General features: G+C 31.1%; 1 protein-coding gene across 2 annotated transcripts in view; it reads left to right on the top strand.

The window, feature by feature from the left end:
- The window catches only part of LOC106689181 (transcription factor hamlet), a 217,656-nt gene that overhangs the window by 133,286 nt on the left and 63,134 nt on the right, over positions 1 to 21,236 (top strand). For both annotated transcript variants that reach the window (XM_067051290.1, XM_014434046.3), the window contains exon 2: positions 5,227 to 5,384. In XM_067051290.1, the coding sequence (XP_066907391.1) occupies positions 5,227 to 5,384 (158 nt within the window). The remainder of the gene's footprint in view (positions 1 to 5,226; positions 5,385 to 21,236) is intronic.

The following is a 21,236-nucleotide window of genomic DNA, read 5'->3' as shown; positions in this document are numbered from 1 at the left end:
GGGGTGGAAAATTGTAAATAACTCGATTGCTTCAAATTTAAAGTGTCAAGTTTCAGGAAATGGGAAAAAAAAAAAATATTGAGAGGAGTTACTTAAGGCCTATTTAGTATATATTTCATGTTCATATTAAAAACAAAAAATTTTTTAGTTTATAAAAAAAAAAAATGCGCAGAAACGTACAATCCGAAACATCTATGGATTATGTGGCATTTTAACCATGAAAAATCGAATAAACCACAGCTAAGTTGTTGAGGCAGGTAAAGACAATGGAGTAGCCGGACAAGATATGAATCTAAGATACCGAGCAATCCCTCCAAGACATCTAAGGATGCCGCCTGTTTGTGGAAGGATATCTTGTGTTTGTCGAGCTGTTAACACGGGAAACGGTACCTTATCTTATCCAGGTCTTCCTCAAATCTTTTCAACCCTTGTATTTCACAGCGGGGGTAGAAGACCATCGCAGCTATATCTGTTTGTCGGCGGACGATATGGCATTCCACCCAGTGGTGTTTTTTTACACTTGGTCTATATGGTTTTTAATACTGAAGGGCAATGTGATGGTTTTTGTGGACAAATCATACTTGCTTGATACCTTCAGTTTATCTTGATGATATCTTTAACATAACTATATAATCATGCATTTTTCAGAAAATATAAACTAATAGATTTTTAAAGGGACAATTAATTGGATAGTGAGTAGAACTGATAGTTTCTGAGTAAACGTACTAGAAGAGAGAAAAAGGGTTCTTTAGGAGACGATTTCTTAGCGGGACCATTTTAAAACTTACATAGATAACATTAGTTAATAAAGCACTTTATAAAATTGTTACCCATTGACCCTTAGATAAATACAATTACATTAAAATACATTTAATTAGTGAGTCAAATTAATTACTTAAAGCATAACCCTAAAAGTTTAAAGAAATATTTTAATCAATTCCAGTGTTCATAAAATGTTATGGTTCTTGTCTTAATATTTTCAGAAAATACTTAATATACCATAAAATAATACAAAAAAGGTATGCATAAACAACCATTTAATTATTTTTGGTGGGGTTGAATATGCTGGAGCCATATTAAAGTTATCCAATTCCATCTGAAAACGAAAGCATTCTCTTCATCAATAATTTAAATTGGATCTTGGAGAAAAAAAATATCAAACCAGCTTAAAAAATGATACAAAATTGAATTTATAAATCCCATTTGATTCCAGATTTTGAAAAAATAAAAGTAGAAAGATAATAAAACTGTCGATAATCCGAACCATTTTCCTTACTCCTTAAGGCTATGGAATTCGAAGGGGTGGCGGAGGAGGGAGCAAGAGATAGCTCGATCAGTGGAAAAGCCTGAAATGGCGGACGAGCATGCGCATTCCTGCAGATCTTTTCCCACAGGACACACCAGGGAAGTCTGGAAAAATAGGTCGCGACCACTTCCCTCTTAAAACTTAACTCTGGCCACACCTGGAAAAGCCGTCAAATTCGACGTCTTGGAAGAAGGACTAGTGACAATATCAAGCTCTTTGGGAACTTATCAACTGAATATAAAAAAATACTTAGCATAACTTGATATTAAATTTTCTTCTCCTTTTTAATTATCAATCTTAAACTAAATTACAACGACATTACTCATTTCCTCAAACCTGTTCAGCATCACAGCTTTATAGACTGTTTCTTTTCAGTATGTGGCAATGTATAATAAATTCGCAGAAATTAAAAATTACTTGAAGTAATGTCTTTCAATCTTAACATATTTACTTCTATGTTCTTACTATCTATTCAGAAAAACTTCATGGAACTAATCAAATAAACACATATGCACATTCATTAAAAAAAAATTATATATGGTTCAATTAGTAAGAAAATCTTTTTTTTCGTCTTTTTTTATAACTTATTTTTTGTTGTTTACAACTGTATAAAAATATATACAAGTATAATTTGCTGTTAGTGACAAAATGGCATAATACAAACATGTGGAGAATCTACCTTCTAGAGGAGAAGATCTCGAGGAGATCTTGTTTTCAGACACCTAGGAGGATTATTAGATAATGAAGGAGAAGCCAGGTTAGAAACAAGTGGGTTTGGATGGTTGGGAAGTTTATCGTGTAAGGATTGGTATCTGGTCCTGGCCAAATCGGCAACATATGGAACTTTAAGGTCCTGATGGATGACTTGATTTGTGACAAAGTAAGGAGCATTAAGAATTTTGGACTATAGGGATTAGATTCGGGAGGAATTTGATGGTTTAGTGGAACCCTAAAGCTCAACTCCTAAGAAAAGTTAAATGTGCATTTAGTTAATGACATGAGGTTATGATTTACTTACGTAATTAGATGAAAATACAAAAATTAATCCAAATAAAAGTTTTTGAAACAACCCCTTCAAGAAAACACGTATACACTATCACAAGACCACTATGTTTACTTAATATGACTTTTTGTTATTTAATATTCTGCGGGAACACTTTAATCAATAATAGTTTTGTTTCATAATTGTATATTGTATTATGAATTTGAACAAGATTTTGTCCTTCACAAATAAAATAAAATCTAATCTAATCTACTTTAATCAATAATGATCTTAAAGTTATTAGATTTAGTCATTAAAAAGCATTAATTTGTTTCTGTACTTCCCTAAAATGTATAAAAAAAAATAATTAAAAACATTTTTTGCCATTTTATTATTTTTTTTTTTTTTGTGAATATAGGTAACCGCAAAGTTCACATATGAGAGACCTTCCCCAGCCTCAGAATATAGTCAATCAATATCAAACAAAGATTAAATACAATTTTATATCATTGCCTTAAATAAACAGGAGATATATACCCGGAGTTTTTTAACAGAATGGAGTACACCACAAACGGTGGGATGACAGAAAGGGCCTGGAATAATGTAGGTGGGTGTAGGGAGCCTGTGTATTTTAGGGCAGACAGGGCCATTGTGACCATGGAATTAATTACACACTCCAACTCTCCAGTTCCAGTACTGCACTAATACCGACTCCCGATGTCAGATGTTCCGTTTTATCCGACCTTCAACGGATAGGAAATTGGACTTATCCAGCCTTATCCAGACCAAATCTTAATTAAAGAAAATTTGAGTGTTAATTAATTTTTTAAAAATTCAGATCTTATTGTTGACTCTATTCCTAAAAACTCTGGGTTCTAAATATAAGAAAAATTATAACATGTATTTAAAGATAATTTAACATGGCGATCATGAAAAATGGATAAGTATAAGTCATTATTATTTTTTTTAGAATATAATTTCAAGCTCTTAATCGTACCAAAAATTCTTATATGTTACTTTTTTAATAATGTCTTCATTTTAAACAACGATAATTTAAAATTTTTTTAACCAAAACGATGAAGTTAATATTATTAAATGTTTTATCTGACTTTATTATGAATCTTTTTCCAATGAATTTCTTTACCTACGGTCTATGCCAGTGGATAATCTGTTAAAGGTGCTCCAATAAATGAATACGTCTGCTACACTAAATGAAATACCAATCTATTTAAATTGGTTAAACATATTAGGTATTTTTATTCGAATAAAATAGATCAGAAAAATATAATCAAGTTATTGTTCATCCCGAAACATTTTTTAGATGTTGTTACTTCGATGATATTATTATACGGTTGTATTTTTACTATTAATTAAAATTATAAAATAATAATCCGAAACGACTCAAAATATACAGTATAATTAATTTAATTTAAGAATATTACAAGTTATCGAATTCATTAAACGAAACAATCGATAGCAAGACGATGTGCGATATCGTTACGATGTACTATTAAAAAGACACTAAGCGAGCTATCAGCCGAAGCGAGCTGATGTTATGGTCTGACAGAAGATAAGCACGACCTTGGCCTTCAGTCCTACGATATCTTGTCTATTAGCACCTATTCGATGCACGTGTCTTCTTCACTATCAATATTGACCAGATATTGATACTGTCTTATAGTCAGCAGTGAGGCATAATCCAACTTTCATTGTCATCCGAGTGTATATAATCGAACGAGTCACATTGCAACGAGAAACATGCAAATTGTCACGAATCAGGTTTAATTGTGGGATATTCATTCACATTACAAAATTAATAGCACAAATAGATCAATAATTGTTTAATTATTGACAATAACGTACAGTAAACAAAGGAATAAAATAATATGTGGAGGATACGACAATATGTTAGTATTCCAAAATACTACGTATATAGATGTTTAGCTTATAAATTTATATTTTTATTTTGAAGATTAATAGTTCGTTAATGAACTTAAAGTGAAAGCTAAAATTATAATTGCTACAAAGTTGTGAACCATCTACTTGAACCAGAATAGCGATCGCTTTTCTACGATTTTAGTTATCTATTTTTATAATATGTTACATTGATAGTTACGTATTCCTTTAAACAATAAAAATGTATATAAAAACAAAATAATAATATTATTATTAGCTCTAGTGATAGTTTACAAAGGAAAGAAATATGGATTGATAGAAACAGATAAATGAAGAAATCTTGTTTGATTGACATTCCAATAGATTTCAAAAGTGTTTAAACAGTCTTGAAATCAATCATTAAACCGTTCATTTCTTCGATTTCTCCCCTTCGAACAGTTAGCACAGTAAACAGAGCGGAACATCCAAATGACCCTTTCAGTAAAGTCAAAGGACACTGGAAGATGCCGCGGTATCTCTAGATAGCGAACCGTGAGAATCTTCTATCTCGTGTGAACTAGGATATCCTGAGAGATAGCGTGAATTTGGGAAGTGCTGGTCACTATCGCAGACTGCTTGGGTCAGCGGCTTATACTGTCAACCAGCGCTCGGAAGGTGGCGTCTTCTCTTATGTTTCGAAAATATCAGTGTGAATTATTTATTACAAATTCGTACCTATGATAAACTATATAGTCTCCAGATGATATACTTGTTTTACAGATAGAATATTTGCGATTATAAAAAAAGGACCTGATACCAGAAAGGGGCTATTGAAGAAATTTTGATAATCGACACAATATGAATTATTTATATATTTCAAAAAATCTACGCACATAACCATCAGAATGACGTCTCTCATATGTCTTATTAAGTACATTATGCATTCTCTGTGTAATATATGATTGATATAATTTAAAAAAATGTGTTTATTACTATTTATACTTTATATTATGCATTATTTATTATATTATATATATTAATACATTCCTTATTCTGTCGACAGGCAGTAGCGAAGATGACCGCTCTAGACCGCCGGCAGAGGTGGAGCTCCGTGGCTCTGCAGGAATCTACGCACGTGAGCTAATACCACAAGGGGTCAGATATGGCCCCTTCATGGGAAAGTGGGTACCTAAGCCTTTGGACCCAAGCTTCGCGTGGGAGGTGAGTGAAATATGTATAACAATTTAGTAATTGTTTAATTTATTTGACAATCTATACGGTACAAATATATCGCAAGATGCGTCAGTTCTATTCTGAGGAGGATCAAGTGGAGAGTTGGCAAGACGACAGTTCTGTCAGAGGATACTTAGAAACTGGTCATTGACAATTAAGTTTAATGTACTTATCATAATAAATTACGTACTACAAAAATGATAATTTATGATTTCGGAGAAAATACCTTTTTTCATTAGAATTTTGTTTCTTGTAGTAACAGTTCTAATATTTATTGGTTTACAATATAACCACAAATATCGGGGTAATGGTTTTCAAATCTCGATTGACGCCCCCTTTTTTAGAGTGTTTTGAGAACTTCTAAGTGTACTTGTAGTGACTAAGTTATGGTGAATGAAGTCGAAATTGCCAACTTTTTCAATTCTCCGACACACTTAGCACTAAAATCTCCATAGGAAAAGTATATTTTCAATTAGGGATACTCATTGAAAATTTAATTTTAAAACAATTTTACATAAGTTATTTTTTAAATTTGATGTGTCCAAAAGGCGTATATCGCAGAAAACCTGGAAACTGAAAATTGGCTTAGGGTTTAGACTTTTTTCGTACATTCTATATAAAAAGATATATTTATAAAGATTATACTTAAGGTATAATTTAATTTCAGGAAGAATAATAAGAGTACATCCAGCGTGTATTCTCTCCTGGATCTTGTGGAATACTACCAATTTCAAAAAAAATATAAGTGAAAGAAAAAATATATAAATATTCATAAAAGAGTTTTTAAAAAAGCGATAAAAAAGGAGCTGAAAGTTTTAAAAGTTGAAAATAAAATATAAAAAATCATAATCAAGAAAAAAATGAAAATAAAAAAAAATAAAGAGAAAATAACATATAAATATATACAGTAATAAATAAAATTAAAAATATAGTAATGAAAAAAAAAGAAAGAAAAATAATTGAGCTGAGGATAAAATGATATACTGATATAATTTAATAAAAAAAAAAAATGGCTTAAATGAAAAAAAAACATCTTAATATTAATTTATAGTTTTCCTACTATTTTATTCTTTTTACTTTATTTATTTTTTTAAATTGTTCTGCACATGTCGTCACATTGTTAAACAAATGTTAAACTAGTATCTTTTCAAATTAAAAACATTTTCAGTTTAAGCTATAACAACATATTATTTACAAATAACTTCGTTTTCTCTGGAGCTATTTGCAAATAATAAATTTAGTGATGCTTGATACCAAATATGTAAAGTGTTGGGAGTAACCGAATTATCAACCTCTTTCCAAATTAATTTACAATTAATATTACATATACCGAAGAAAAAGTGGACATGAGAGTATAAATAAAATAAAAAGTTGAACTAAGTGGGTATTACAGCGAGGATGTGGGGCCCCACAAAGCGGAGGCAAATTAAATCTGAATTATTGAGCTGAGTCCGGGCCAGGGCAAACAGGGCATTGTGTCCTCTCCCTTCAGAACTAGATTACATCGGCACAACCAGGTCTGCGGTCCTCGTTGTGTGTCTGTGAGGGTTCTGAGGGTGTCAGGTCCAAGATATGTATCCGAGAACAGAAGTCTTCCGAGACATTAAAATGATGAGAGCATTGGCGGAAAATTATTAAACAACAGGTCAGTTCATCCTAATAGCTGGGCAGACAATTCAATATTGCTCAGAAAAAAAAGGTGTAATTCAATTTCAAGAAAATTTGGGCTCATAAACTAATTGAAGAGTAAAGAATTTTCATTCTAAGGTTTATATTTTGTAATTTCTACAGCCCTCTCAGCCCTGAAAATATCTATAAATTATCCTTAAAACATTGAAGTTTCACTGCATCCATTCCAGGAACTCATAAGAAAGTCTGTCTTTGATCATATATATATATATATACATATGTTCAAAATATGTTCAAAGACAGATTTTAATAAAAACAAAATCAAATCATTTTTAATTTTGTAACTAATTATATATTTATTTTCCATAACATATGTTTAAATTTTCAAAAATACAAAGGAATTCTACTTTGAAAAAATGAAACAGTTTCATTTCCAAGTTTTTTCTGAAAATTCACAATTATAATTTTTTTTCTATAAAATTCTTTGAAATTTATTATTATTTCACTAAATAATAATAAAAAAAAAAAAAAACCTATCAGAATTCAGTTTAGCTAGGTCAATTTTAGGAATATTAAAATTATTTAAATTTTATATATAATTGCCTTCAAATATTTAAATTTAAAAATTAATTCATAGAATTAGTAGCAAGTGAAAAAAGGTATGATGTGTTCATACACACACACACACACAAAAAAAAAAAAAAAAAAAGAAAAATTGACTAAAATATAAAATTAATAAATTCAGTGTCATAATAATTGAAGGGCTAAGACAAAAAAGGTTCCTAATATGAAATTTAACAAAATGATTTTTCAGATTAAAAAGCTATATTCCTATATTCCTAAATTTCATAATTGATTGATCCTCAATGGAGTTTAATGTTTTTTCATATGATAGGCATAAATTTAAATTGATTTTCGTTACAACTACATATACTAGACGACGTCAAACGTTTTTGAAAAAAAGAAAAAAAATATGGTATACTAAATTCCATCATGGGACACCATCGTTCTTGTGACAATTTCTAGATAAAATACTGAAATCATTATTTCAATTGATGATACGTGATATTTTTCCGCGAATGCGACTGTTGATTTTATGGATATTCAGAGTTAGATAAAATTAATGGTTTAGTCATGATCCATGTGCCATCTCCGGTGTTATTGAGCAGATAAAGATTCCAAACTTTTGTCATTATCCCATAATATTTCCTGCTTTTAAATGATGTAATTTCTGAAATTATGTGTCTGATTATGTAATTACATCCTATACATGCTTCATGGTTAATCAAGTCTAGATATTATTAAAAACAATGATACCTTATTTTGAAAAGATTCCGTTCGTCGAAGAGATTCGAATCTAATAAATGGTAATTATAAAAGTTGAAGTAATAATAGCAGTTTCTAGTTTTAACTATAAAATTATCTTTTTGTTTATTCAATTATATTATATATTTTAATATTAGTAATAGAAAGCTATAAAATCATAAACTATGTTAAAGATTTAATTTTGGCCAATTATGTGCCCAAAATGAAAATATGTTAATTCGGTCAAAAGATAATTTTTTTTTTTTATATATGGCTAATAAATTTCAAAAAAATGTTAGTTGTAAAGCTTTTAGAGAGAGACCTATCGTATAGAGATGTTACCAATAATAGACCGCAATACTGAGATCAAACAAACCCTATTTCTGCTCATTTAATGACTGTACTTCTTTCTTCTGTCTTTTTTTTTTCAACCACCCCTCCGATGACAGTGGGTTGCCAATATCCGCAGATAGGAGACCCCGGCACGTTCGCGACATATAATTGCTCAAAGAGCCGTGCCTCCGGAGAAATAAGTCAATCGTGGATAACGATGTTGTTTAGCTGCGGTGGGCCAAGCTACCTGCCTAACGACACCTCCTGCTCCATTTTTTGGAAGCTGCCTTCTTGTTCGCGCCTCTTTCCAGAAATAGGTACTATTAATGATACTTGCACATGAAAATTACTATAATTAAAATTAACAATTAATCTTTAATTAACATTTTTTCCTTTTTGTTTGGCCCTAATTTCACTTGCCTCGTATTTCGCTTGGGTGACTCTGTCTTTGAATTGACTCCAAGAATTAATGTCCAACTAAAATAGAGCCTGACTCCAATATGTTCCAAAATCAACATTTTGGAAAAATGGGAAGAGTTTTTGGTATATCAACATGCAAATAGTCATTAGCAATGAGCGTAAAATGGCTGGATATATTGGGCCAGGCTGGACAAGAATGTCACAGCCTGGAGTGCGTCTCAGCCTCTGTGGCGCCTGTCGAGGAGCGTATATGCACACCCTCTCAACTCTACTACGTGAATTTTCTGTTTACTCGAATTCTCTGGACTTCCGAAACATACTATAGAGCTATTTCTTATCAATTTTTTATACATTTTACTGTGATAATAATTTTTAAAAACACAAATAAAAAAAAATAAAATAAAAACTCTGACCACACTCAATAGAATAACCGTTGACATTATACAACTGTACAATTGCTTGTATAATATTTTGCTAGCCAATTTATATTAATTTTAAAATTCAGCACAAATCTTACTAGAAAAATATAATAATATAATGTGAAATTTTCTTATTTTAGATATTCAAGATTTATAGATATGATTTTTTTAGACAACAAAATAATTTTTCATCTAAATTGTGAATCAAATCAGTGTTGGAGCAATATTGAAATATTGTGAAAAATATATACGTTCGCTTTAATTTAAAAAAATGTAACGAAATGTTTCAATTTCCTGACTAAAAAAAAAAAATTCACTGTATACAAATAATTGTAGTTGCAATTGGTTTTCAATCTTCTCCAACGAACGAAGTACCCAAAGCAGTAGGCAACATGTTCTGCAAATCCTCTACAGACCATATCCTATGTCTTTCACTCGGCCAGACCCACCACCAAATTCCTTCACCGGCCGAAGACTCCTCTGATTGAACAATCAGCTAGACATTACCCCAGAAGGCCTCATTATCCCATTCATGGGGATGCCGTCTGTAAGCGGAGCCGCAACGGCCCAGCGCATTGTGGGCCACGCGAGCATATGCCTCTCCCCACGCCCACTTCCTCCCTAACGGACTTCCGTCTCGCCGAGGAGTACTCCTTTGTCGGGGGAGTCTGCAGCTGTCAAGTCGAGTCACAATGTTTGTCTTCGAGGGGCAAGATCATGTAATTCGATCTATTTATTGGGCGATTTGTGAAGAAGCAGGATTTTAGTAGATCCGGAACAGACCTTATAATCTAGATCCCAGAAACTGCTCGTTTCTAAAAATAGTTTACAGACAGAACGTTCGTTGTTTGAAACGTATCTAATCCAATTAAATTACTCCTACGTAAGAAAACAAATCTACTCGTATTATAAAAAGTAAAAGAGACTATAGGCAATCATAGAAATAATATAGTATAAACTTATTTTTGTTCTCTTTTATCCTTAGTCTAAATCGAATTTAATTCTAAAAAAAAAACATTGAAAATTGTTAAATGTTTCTCAATTAAAAGTTTGACAAAATATTTTAGCAAATACCTTCGTTTTAAGTATTTAGTTATCTGCCCAAAAACGTCACGAACAGATTCTGTAGTTCAAAATCTTTTATTCAATATGGAATATTAATACAAATTAGAAGGATCTCAATTAAAAAACTAAATAATAAAAAATACCAAAAACATAAATAATAGAATATATATATGTTTTTGAAAATTCAATCTTTAACCATATATTAGAATGCACTATTGAATTAAACTTGATAGAAAATAATCCGGTTGCTTTAGTAAAATAGGAATATAAAAGTCATTAAATTATTTTATAAAATAACATATGAAGAGATATACTGGAAAGAGGAGATATATATGTATTTTTTATTTTAACTGAATGTATATACAAATATTTTTGGACATGTTAAAAATCTTAAGGATGTAGATGTATAAATGGATGAAAAGCCAATATCATCGAATTTAACACACACTTGAAGATGTCTAGTTGTAAAGCTGACCCAGGTGTGTCACCGTAGAAGTGATGGATTCATACCCTCTAATCCTTTGGAAAACCATAACGTGGAGAGGTTTGAGATTTGAGGACCTAATTAAAACTGTGAATTTTATTCTAAGAGTTTCACTTATTAACTTTGCCAAGAAATTAAATTTCGTAGGGATAATCTAGTACTTGAATATATGTAAACAAATTATTATCAGGTGGCAATATTTGCAATAGTTAAATGAAAAATTCAAATTTGAAACATCTGAGAGATTTAAACGTTCCATAACATAGTTGGGAAAATTAAAATATTTTACTATAATGGGAAAACTCGGTGGAGAACTTTAAGATCCTCCACCGTTCTCCTCACCCAACAAATTGTTACAGCATCGCCCCTGGACGGGCCGGCGTTTTATTTAGTGAATTACGGCTAAAATAACATAGGAAATGTTCACATTGGCTGTTTCCCAATTGCCATTACTGTTGCGGCTAAAATATACAGCGAGATATATTTGCTAGTAATTGTTGGGGCTCTATTAGCTGTCTGAGAGGCGGAGAGAGGGCAAATAGAGCCCCCTAGCGCAAACAGCAATATGTATGGACTACTATAATGCGGATAGGACAAACACAACGCTGATTGCGATTTCCAATAGACACACGGCAACGTGGGATCCATTGAATTTTGTACACAGTCCCTATTCAGGGCTTCGGGCCAACAATGGGCTGGCGTGTATCAAATGTTACCACCGTCTATTTGAAATATTGACGAGTTTTTAATTGTTTTCTTAGAGGCTCCTTGTTTATTATTTATCATAAACCACTTTCATATCGTTTGTTTACTTAGCGCTCATTATGACGGATTTGTATTGTTTTTTGTCGACATTACTTCTCCTATTCATAAAAAAAAGGGCAATTAAAAAAAAGATTCTTTGGTATAATGCCGATCTATGAATGAATAGGCATGTTCACTCGAGATATGTAAACTTTCTGAAATAATAAGAATATTAGAAAAAAATTTTTAATTTTATTCATCTAAACACATTATCATGAATCATTTACGCAACTTCCAGCTAACCTATATGCTTCATTGAATCAGAATTAATTCAAAAATATATTTTAGATCTCATTTGAAAATAAAATCCCTCCTGTAGATTTTATTTTCGAACGATGTATAAAATAAATATTAAAAAAATAAAGATAATAAAATGTATCCCCAAACTGATAACTTTACACATATCTAATTTAAATGAGGCCTTACGTTGTAAAATATGGTAACAACAAAAATGAAAACTTTTTCCATGTTAAACACGCCGTTTTACCTTCTAACAGGAGTCACATACTATAATTTAATATCAACGTTATTCTCTTAAAACAACAAATTTTCTAAAGATACTTTAAACAACTTATAAAAAAAGCCGGTGTTACCAAAAACATCAATTCACAATAATTAGTTCAGTTAAAATTTTTTACGATGAACGCCTCAAATATAGAAAGTTACACTGACATCAGGAAATAAAAATTGTATTGGTTGTATTTTATAATTAGTACCGCAGACTGTGGTTTTATATGTAGAAGGACCACGGTTGAGAAAGAAACCCCCGTCTACGGTGATATCTCTGAAACACGTCCAAAACATGTTTAATTGTCAGATGTGCAAATGCTAAAACAATGAAGCGATAAGCACTTGGCTGTCATTATCTGATTAATGACGATACTTTCAAGTAATTATTTCACCTAGTAGTTATCATTATAAGACTGAGTGAACCCTCTTGCAGCCCTATACGTATAATTTTAATTTCCATTGTCTGGTGTACCGGACTCGCTCGCAATACTTACTTAGTTTGTGCAACACTCTGACCATCTTCCTGATTAATTTGGTTTAAATTTCTTTTTTCAGTTCCTCCCCAACAGATTATGTAGTCCTGACAAACGAAAGATAATTGTTAACATCTCATCCATTTAAAGCTCTGGTTTCTTTAACTTAAAAGAGTAAACGAATGACCCCATTTCTTTATTCGCAAATCATCACCCTTTTTTTCTCTCTTTTCACACACAGATGGTTCTTAATGGTTTCTCGGAATTTCCTCTGGTTTTAGTTCCTCCTGTGAAGCCTTTAGTGCTGGCCAGAATCATTCTGTTCGGGCATAAAATAAAAGCAAAGACTAGTTATTAATATCTCAAAGGCATTGTCAGAATAAACCGGTCCCTTAAGAATTCATTGCTTGCAGTTATTGCGCTCTTCAGTTTGCCTCGTATACATATATCTATTTTGACGGTTAGTTTTATTAGAAAATTTAATTGTTTCCGCCTTTTTGGCACTCCGTCTTGAAGTATTGTATTACTTAGTATAGCAGAGTAATGAGAAGAGTTGAGGAGATCGTCTGTGAACTCTGCTCTGTGTTGTTAGTGAGTATTTCAAACTAACAAAATATTCTCTTTTTGAGATTTTTTTCAGATATGGATTTTTTTTTTATAGATTAGCAAAACTTTGAATATTGAATTTGTCGGTATTTATATTTAAATAAAAACTAAATAAATACATCTTGAAGAGGATAACAGTAATTTAAGGATATAAAGTTAATACCCGTCTTTTAAGAAGCCTGAGGTCATTAAACAGATCCATCCTCAAGACTCAAGTGACGGAGGGCCATGCAAAAAAGACAAGACAAACGCGTTGGGAGACTGAGCGCTGAGGTCGCGGGTCACAGCGGCAGCTGGCTCTGACCATTGGTCATCACGTGCTCATCATATATCACGTGGCCCCACGTGCATAAATGTCCCCCTACCCCTAATTGCTCTATATTAATCATCTCCCTCCGACCATCAACCCTTCCTCTTCTCCTTAATCGTCACATTTTCTTTTGGTCTTGCTTTATGTTGTATGAACGTAAAAATTATAGCCATTTAATTCATAGATTAATTATAGAAATTTAATTAAATTATTTATATTCCTACACACGCAAAAAATAAAATATTTTTGAACAACAAGGAAAAGTAAAATTTGTATAGGATCATTGTTACATTGATCCCCAATTTTCTTCCAACTAAGGCCTAAATTTACTAACTAAAACTGTTAAGGAAATATATATGTATATTTTTCAAGGAAAATACTTCAGCGATTTACGAAAGTAGTAGGTAAAATTCGTTGAAATTGATAATTGGACATTTCGGTTTTAGACCGTCTTTTTTTCATTATGGATAAAAAAATTTCCCTATCTTCGGTGGCGGGGAATCAAAACATAAAAAATGATCTGTCAACCATACTCAATCAAAAATGGTTTTGAATATAATTCTTATAGGGGACGAAATTGTTATATAATGTGTGAGTTGTTGAAAACTAGAGAAGTCTTGGGTTGCAATGAGCAACCCATTAGTTAGTAAATGCTAAGTTAGTACTGGAGGTTATCACTAAATAAAAAAAGCTTAAGTAAATTACCGTATAACTGCACTATTGGCAGAAACAGAAAACAAAAGTTAATTAGCAGTCAATCTCTGCGAATATCTTTCAGATACATTCTACCCAATATTTAATTGCGAATACAGAAATAAAATTTCACGAACTAATCAGAGAGAAAGTAATTTACATTATATATCATCATTAAATTCATTTTTTGAAACGTCAATAAATAATTAATTACAAATTTTTATGTGTTATTACATATATTTCCAGAAAGAAACATCTTCTTTTTTTATATATGATTTTGATTGTAAAATATTACCAATCAGGCACATTTAAGTACAGTAGTTAATAGTGATCAAAGTAATAACCCATATTAAAAAAATAAATAAATGTGAATCATAATTAATAAATAAAATTATTTAAATAAACTAAATTAAGCAAATACAGAAAATCAAGAAAAAAAAAAAATTAAATACGAAATTAGTATTAAAAATAAAATCATTATAATACTAGTCCGTTTTATTACTTTATTACGTCATAAAAATTATAGCCTTTATTATTACATCCGAGAAAGGACGAGAAGGAGGACGCCTATAAAGGAGCTATAACCAGAACCAGGTCGTACGTCATATCAACGACAACCCAGCAGACATGTGTCATCCAAGTAGTAATGTAATAGGGGGTCCTGCTGATAATGGATGGTATAGTTTACATATTGTTTATTAGTATTTGAATGATTATTTAATTATATAATTACAGACAGGATAGTAAATGGTAATTAGATCATGGATTTAGTGGCGAAAATGAAGAAGAAATAGACGTAATTTATCACTCTAAATTAAGTAATGCGAAAAAAAAAATGGAAATCTAAACAAGTTGAATTTCTTAGGCTCTAGTTGTTTGACGATTTTATTATTTCAGAATTAGGAAATGGAATTTGAATGACGGAAATCTCCTAATTAAATTAGTTATATCTTTTTATTTTATTTACTAAATAATTTATACTATTTTGTTTCTGAGAAGGGCTTTTCGATTGATCCAGATTAATTTTCTCTTTGGCACCTAAAAAGGTTTCATTTACAAAATCGCGGTACAAAAAACTACCAATACTCTTAAGTAACAGTGATAAATGCTTTTAAATTTTTAAGTAAACATTTTACTTAAAACTGTTACATTAAATTATATACTGAATTGTCAAGAGTAATTAAGTATTTAATTGCAGTTTTTATTAATTTAAATAGAATAGATAGGTTAAGCTTCTTTCATTTTATTATTTCTTAAACTTGATGAAAAAAAAAATTTGTATTCCGTCCAGTGGTCAAGTCGATAGATTCATATAAATGGAATCCTTTTCAGGCTTAAATTTGTTCAAATTGTATGTTTTTAGCTAACTTCTTAATCTTTCCTGACACTGGATAAGAAAACACAATCAAATTCTTCTACTTGCTATACTTCATAGATTAGCTCTTATATATCCTACTGCAAATTAAAAACTACTAATATTTTTTAAAAAATTCATATTCGCTGTCTGATCTTCAAATATCCCAAATTTTGTGGTCAACCTGAAATTTCCATCTCCCAAAACAAATAGGCATTTAACTTTTTAACATAGTTTATAATTAAATAGGTGTATAATTAAAAATATATAATTAATATTAAGACGGAACATCATTGTCCTTGCTACTTTAGTGCTACATAGTCAATAAAAATATAAGACATGATACGCTACTCATCCAGACAACATGTTACAAGGGGTGGTGTCATGTTTTCAAAACATTTTTTTCCCATAGGCCTCCTGATCAGATAGCTTCCATCACCAAGATTTTCGAAGACCATTGTTAACGTTTTTTTCTCCATTCAAAGTGCCAAGGCCAGTTGTCCAGAACTGGAGTATCTTCGGGGGATCTTTAACCGCTCATGCTGTGGGAGTGGTGGGGTGCGCACAGCTCCGTGACCGCCTGTCAACGCCTTATTAATATTAAACAAATTTTAGGATCCAAATATCCGACAGGTCCTTGCAGAACTGGATCCTTCCGCGGTGATGGGGGAGGGAGATAGCTCGGCTACGGTCAGTTTGCTAGATGTGATACAAAGAATACGGTATTCCTTTGTATTGAAGAAAAATTAAGATTACGAGAAGTCAGAATGGAGTTAGCAAAAAGTCAAAGGATCCATGATATCAAGAAGATTTACTTACGAAGTTATCATTTAAGTGGGAAGCTCAATGTGCTCCATATTATCATTAAATTGAAGGAGTAATTTTCGTTAAAATTATAAGATAATTCATTAAATGAATACTTTACATGAATTTGTTAATTATTTTCATAATTTACCCAATAGTCAAAAACCATAAGAATAAATTAATCAAAATTATCGATTCAAGGAATGATTTTAAAATTTTAACAAAAATAATCAATTAAAAGATAAATATAGAACATATCGAGATTTCTACGTGACAGAGAACTCGGAAGTTAACAAATTAAATAAAACTGGTTATATCCATTTATTATTTAAATATCATAAGGATATTGGCAAACATTTATCAGAAATACTTTCATAATTCTTAAGCATAACCCCATGATCTATATTATAATATAAAATCATGAAAGTATGATGTAATTGCCAGGTTCAGGCTAAAACGTATATATATTTTATATCATCACTTCAAAACATTTATATTACTTATTAATACAAAGACTTTTTTTATTTCTATTCTCTTTATACATGCATATTTTATTAAAAATAACTTACATATTCGAACTATAGTAATAAAATCATTAAGTAAAATAAATAACTGATACAGCTAAAAATTGTACCCCAAAAAAATATGATAAATAATCAGGTAGCTAATATAAATACAAAAGAAAAATAAATAGTATTTGAAAAAAACACATTTAAATAAACAGATAAATTATTATTTTATTTTATATTATTTATTATTTTATACTTCATATATACTTCAGATTCTTATTGAAGTTCTACAAATTCCTATTATTGAAAAAGAAATAATAAGTACGAATAACAATACTTTTAATCCACAGTGTTACTGAACATATTGTCCTATATTATATTTTAAAAATAATTCAATCGTATTAATATTTATATTTATAGTTCCTCCTGCTTAGACATTAAGTTATACAGAATCGGATAAAAGATATTTTCGCTAGAACGGGAGAAGTTCCCGGGGAGAGGGGCGCTCGGAAGAAACATCATTTGTCCATTGATCATAAACCCCAGAGAGGGCAATCAGTCGCATTCCTACCATCTGCGGGGGAAATTCATAAAAAAGGGGAGGAAAAGCGAAGAGGTCTGGAGGAAATGGCCTGGAAACTGGGCGAGCGCTGCTCCGGGACGTCTGGAGCGGAATCGTTTCTTCCCCAACTCCTCCAGGACATGCTCTGTATTGCTGTTTTACGGCGGAGCATTATTCAACGGGGGATCGTGTTATGTTTCGATAGTGGATGTTTGGTATGAGAACATCTATTATGATAATACGAAATAATTTGACATGAATAATGGTTTGTGTTATGTGTGGAAAAAAAAGTTAAAACGAGAATTATTGAACTTATCAATAATATTATTGATTAAAAAAGAAATAAATTATTATAAATCTTTAAAAGAAAAATTTAAAGAAAAAGAGCATATAAAAAATAATCATACCAGGACTACCGGGTGATATAAAATTATGGATAAGAGATAGTATGGTCAATAAAAAAAAAAAAATCTTCATATTATATAATTTATTAAAGTAATGTGAAAAAATTGTATAGATTAGTAATAGCTTTCCATTACCAAACTCATCGTTACATATCACTTTATACATTGTTCAAAACTGAAAATAAAACTAATGAATTAACAATATAGGAAACAATAATAAACCGAATTCATATTTTAAATAGCCTTAATATTTTGTTTCCCTTTGAGAAACAAAACATAAAAAAAAAAAAAAAATTAAACATTATCTTCACGAACTATAATTAGGTATTCCACTGTACTCGCATTATAGTGTTTGAGGCCAGAAAGTTTCTGTCAAATCATGGCCTTCATCTGAACAAAATCCGTCCGTATTCTTCAGGAAAAAGTTTAGTTTGAGAGTCAGTGTAACCCAGCATCATATTAACTATATATTATTAGAATAAACAATCCTACGGTAGTTAAGTAGTCCTTACACATCCGAAGATGGCCGAACGGATAGCCCTAAACGGATAAAGAACAAGTAGCCTCAAACGGGCGCGAACAATGAAGGTACAGCCCAAGCTCTCTCCCTCTGTGGCCACAATGGGTCCTACCCTCGTAAACAAATATAATAGATTTATACAGGATCGGCTATATAATGACCGCCAACCATTGTCTTCGCATCCATTGATAAAATTACAACACTTAGTATTATCCCTGGTCTGCCGGTACTACTCGAGGGCACTCCATCGCCAGCGCGGTACTATGGACCCTTCAGCCAAATTATTTTAGTCATGGGACCTTTCTGCCCATTGTCATAGAATAAAAGTCTACTAATGTAACTTGATAGCTAGTCTACTGTGCTCTGTTCTTTTATTATACATACATATATATTTTACCTTCTCAGGATAGGGTTGTAAAGTATAAATAATATAACTAAATCAATAAATAGCTGAATTAGAGTAGGACGGAATAGTAGAGAAACGCTAAGTTCGATGTAGGTTCAGGTTCAGTAAGAAGATAGATCAGTAGAAACATAAATTAGACACAACTTCGAAGAACCAATACGTTTTGTCTAGTGCAGGGGTTCCCAACCAGAAGAAATCTGCGGACAAATAAGGCAGATGTTCAACCATGAGCCGCCTAGCTCAACTCAGGAAAAAGTTTGAAAATCAGTTTGCTCAAAAGTGCATTTTGAAGTATTTGAATAGTACTTGCACCAATCAGAACCTTTCAACTAAGCCTCAAATATCAGAAAACGTAAACAATAAAACAGATAACAATGGATTTGAGCAAAATATATGTGGCCAGGCCTTGCCTATTGCCTAATCCAAGGTTCTTGTGAATACCCGGATACAGGTCTAATGAATAATAATTAAGGAGACTGAATTATTTTTACACTAAATATATTTGTTGTATCTAAATTCACTACCAAACGGATCATCGAGCCCATTTTCCGGAGTAGATCCAACAAACTCCAATCCAGTACATAAAACAAAATTTTCGACTAGCGAAAGATAAATCATTTCATTAATATATTAATCAAACTTACATAGTTATATATATTACATATATAATAATGATTAAAGGATATTTTCTTCCAATTATTGTGGTAACGTGTTTTGCCCAATGCTCCTTTACGAATCCCGGATCGAACGATGAAAGTTTTTATCCTCTCGTTAATTGTTTGCTCATCCCATTCCAGATAAGAGAGAGAACACGTGACTTGCAGAGGATGAAGACTTTGAGCAGGCACGTGAAGCAGATAGTTGGAGGTAATTAGGCAGTGTCTGGTACCGCCGCGGTCTCGAGTCATTAACAGTTCAACTTCTTGCTCCCTCGGCTTTTTCAATCAAGTAGTTTGTAGTCATCACCACGCTTCGCGGATCACAAGATGTATTTGAATCAATATTATATGTAGTGGTGAAACTAAAATAATTAATTTATTCATTAGAATAAAAAAATATATAATTAAACTACTATAGTTCAAGTTTAATAAAAACTTGAATTATATATACGGTGCGGCATTCCGTGTTTGAGCAAGACATTTCATTTAACATCATCATCGACTAAGGTAGAAATCGTGAGGCCTGTCATAATCTACTAATTATTCCTTTCGATGAACATTTTTTTTAATCATTTATACCCGGTATGTACTGATTTCAGACAGAATAACAAATTAAATACCCATTTATGGCTTAAATTCATCAATTTGTTAGTGATTCTAAAAATTGAAAAAATAATTTTTAGCAGGAGGTGTGATAAAATTTATGAAAGCTATCATATCACCAATTTTTAAAAATATATTATAAAATAATAGCCACGTTTTATATTTTCGAATGCAGATATATGCAGATATTCGAAAATAGATAACTCTCAAAGTATGTATCATATTTTAAAACGTTTTTAAAATTCAATTTTAGAAGTTTGAAAAATTGTTATTTGAGTTTATTTTTTGATACTTTGATTTCTTACAGGTTCAACCAACATTTCTTATGCGTCAAGAGATGAATTATTTAGGAGTTTTGAAAAATAGGAATTAAATTTAAGTATTAATTATTATAAAATCAGTTTTGAGAAATTTCAATTAATTTCATTTGTAGTTATTTATTTTTTTTTTTTTTTGTAAAACGACTTTTTTTAGTATCTTTCGATTAAGCATAATAGTTATAACATTGTCAGTTAGATGATGTCGATTTCATTGCAGACATTCTATTTCGGTTTCCTATCCGGTCCAAATTTGATAATTAACGTCTCTCAAAACATAGTCTTTAAAAGGTTTCCTAATGAATTCGTTACAGCTATTAATTATAAAATCGGTAAACTAATAACTGGTGACTTTTTTTTTCTTTTAATTTGTACACTCTCGAGTATTATGTGGGTACCTTCACCCATACTGAATATGTCATTGTATATTGTTTGTGAAAGGAGTCCGTTTATAATCACAGTTCAAGTACGTGCCACATTCTGTAATACCTTATTTATCATTCCACTGTTTTTGTTTTGTTTTCGTATAGCAACAATCTATATAATATTAGTATATTATATATTATGTTGGTGTAGCTTGAGAAATTTTTAAAGGGCTAAAAATTGGTACTTATAATATCTAAAAAATTGTGATTGTATTGTAAATTAGTT

The sequence above is a fragment of the Halyomorpha halys genome, unplaced genomic scaffold (genome assembly GCF_000696795.3).
Source record: "Halyomorpha halys isolate HHAL.00 unplaced genomic scaffold, Hhal_1.1 Scaffold1291.1, whole genome shotgun sequence".
Taxonomy (NCBI): Eukaryota; Metazoa; Arthropoda; class Insecta; order Hemiptera; family Pentatomidae; genus Halyomorpha; species Halyomorpha halys.
This window is presented reverse-complemented; position numbering and strand designations above follow the sequence as displayed.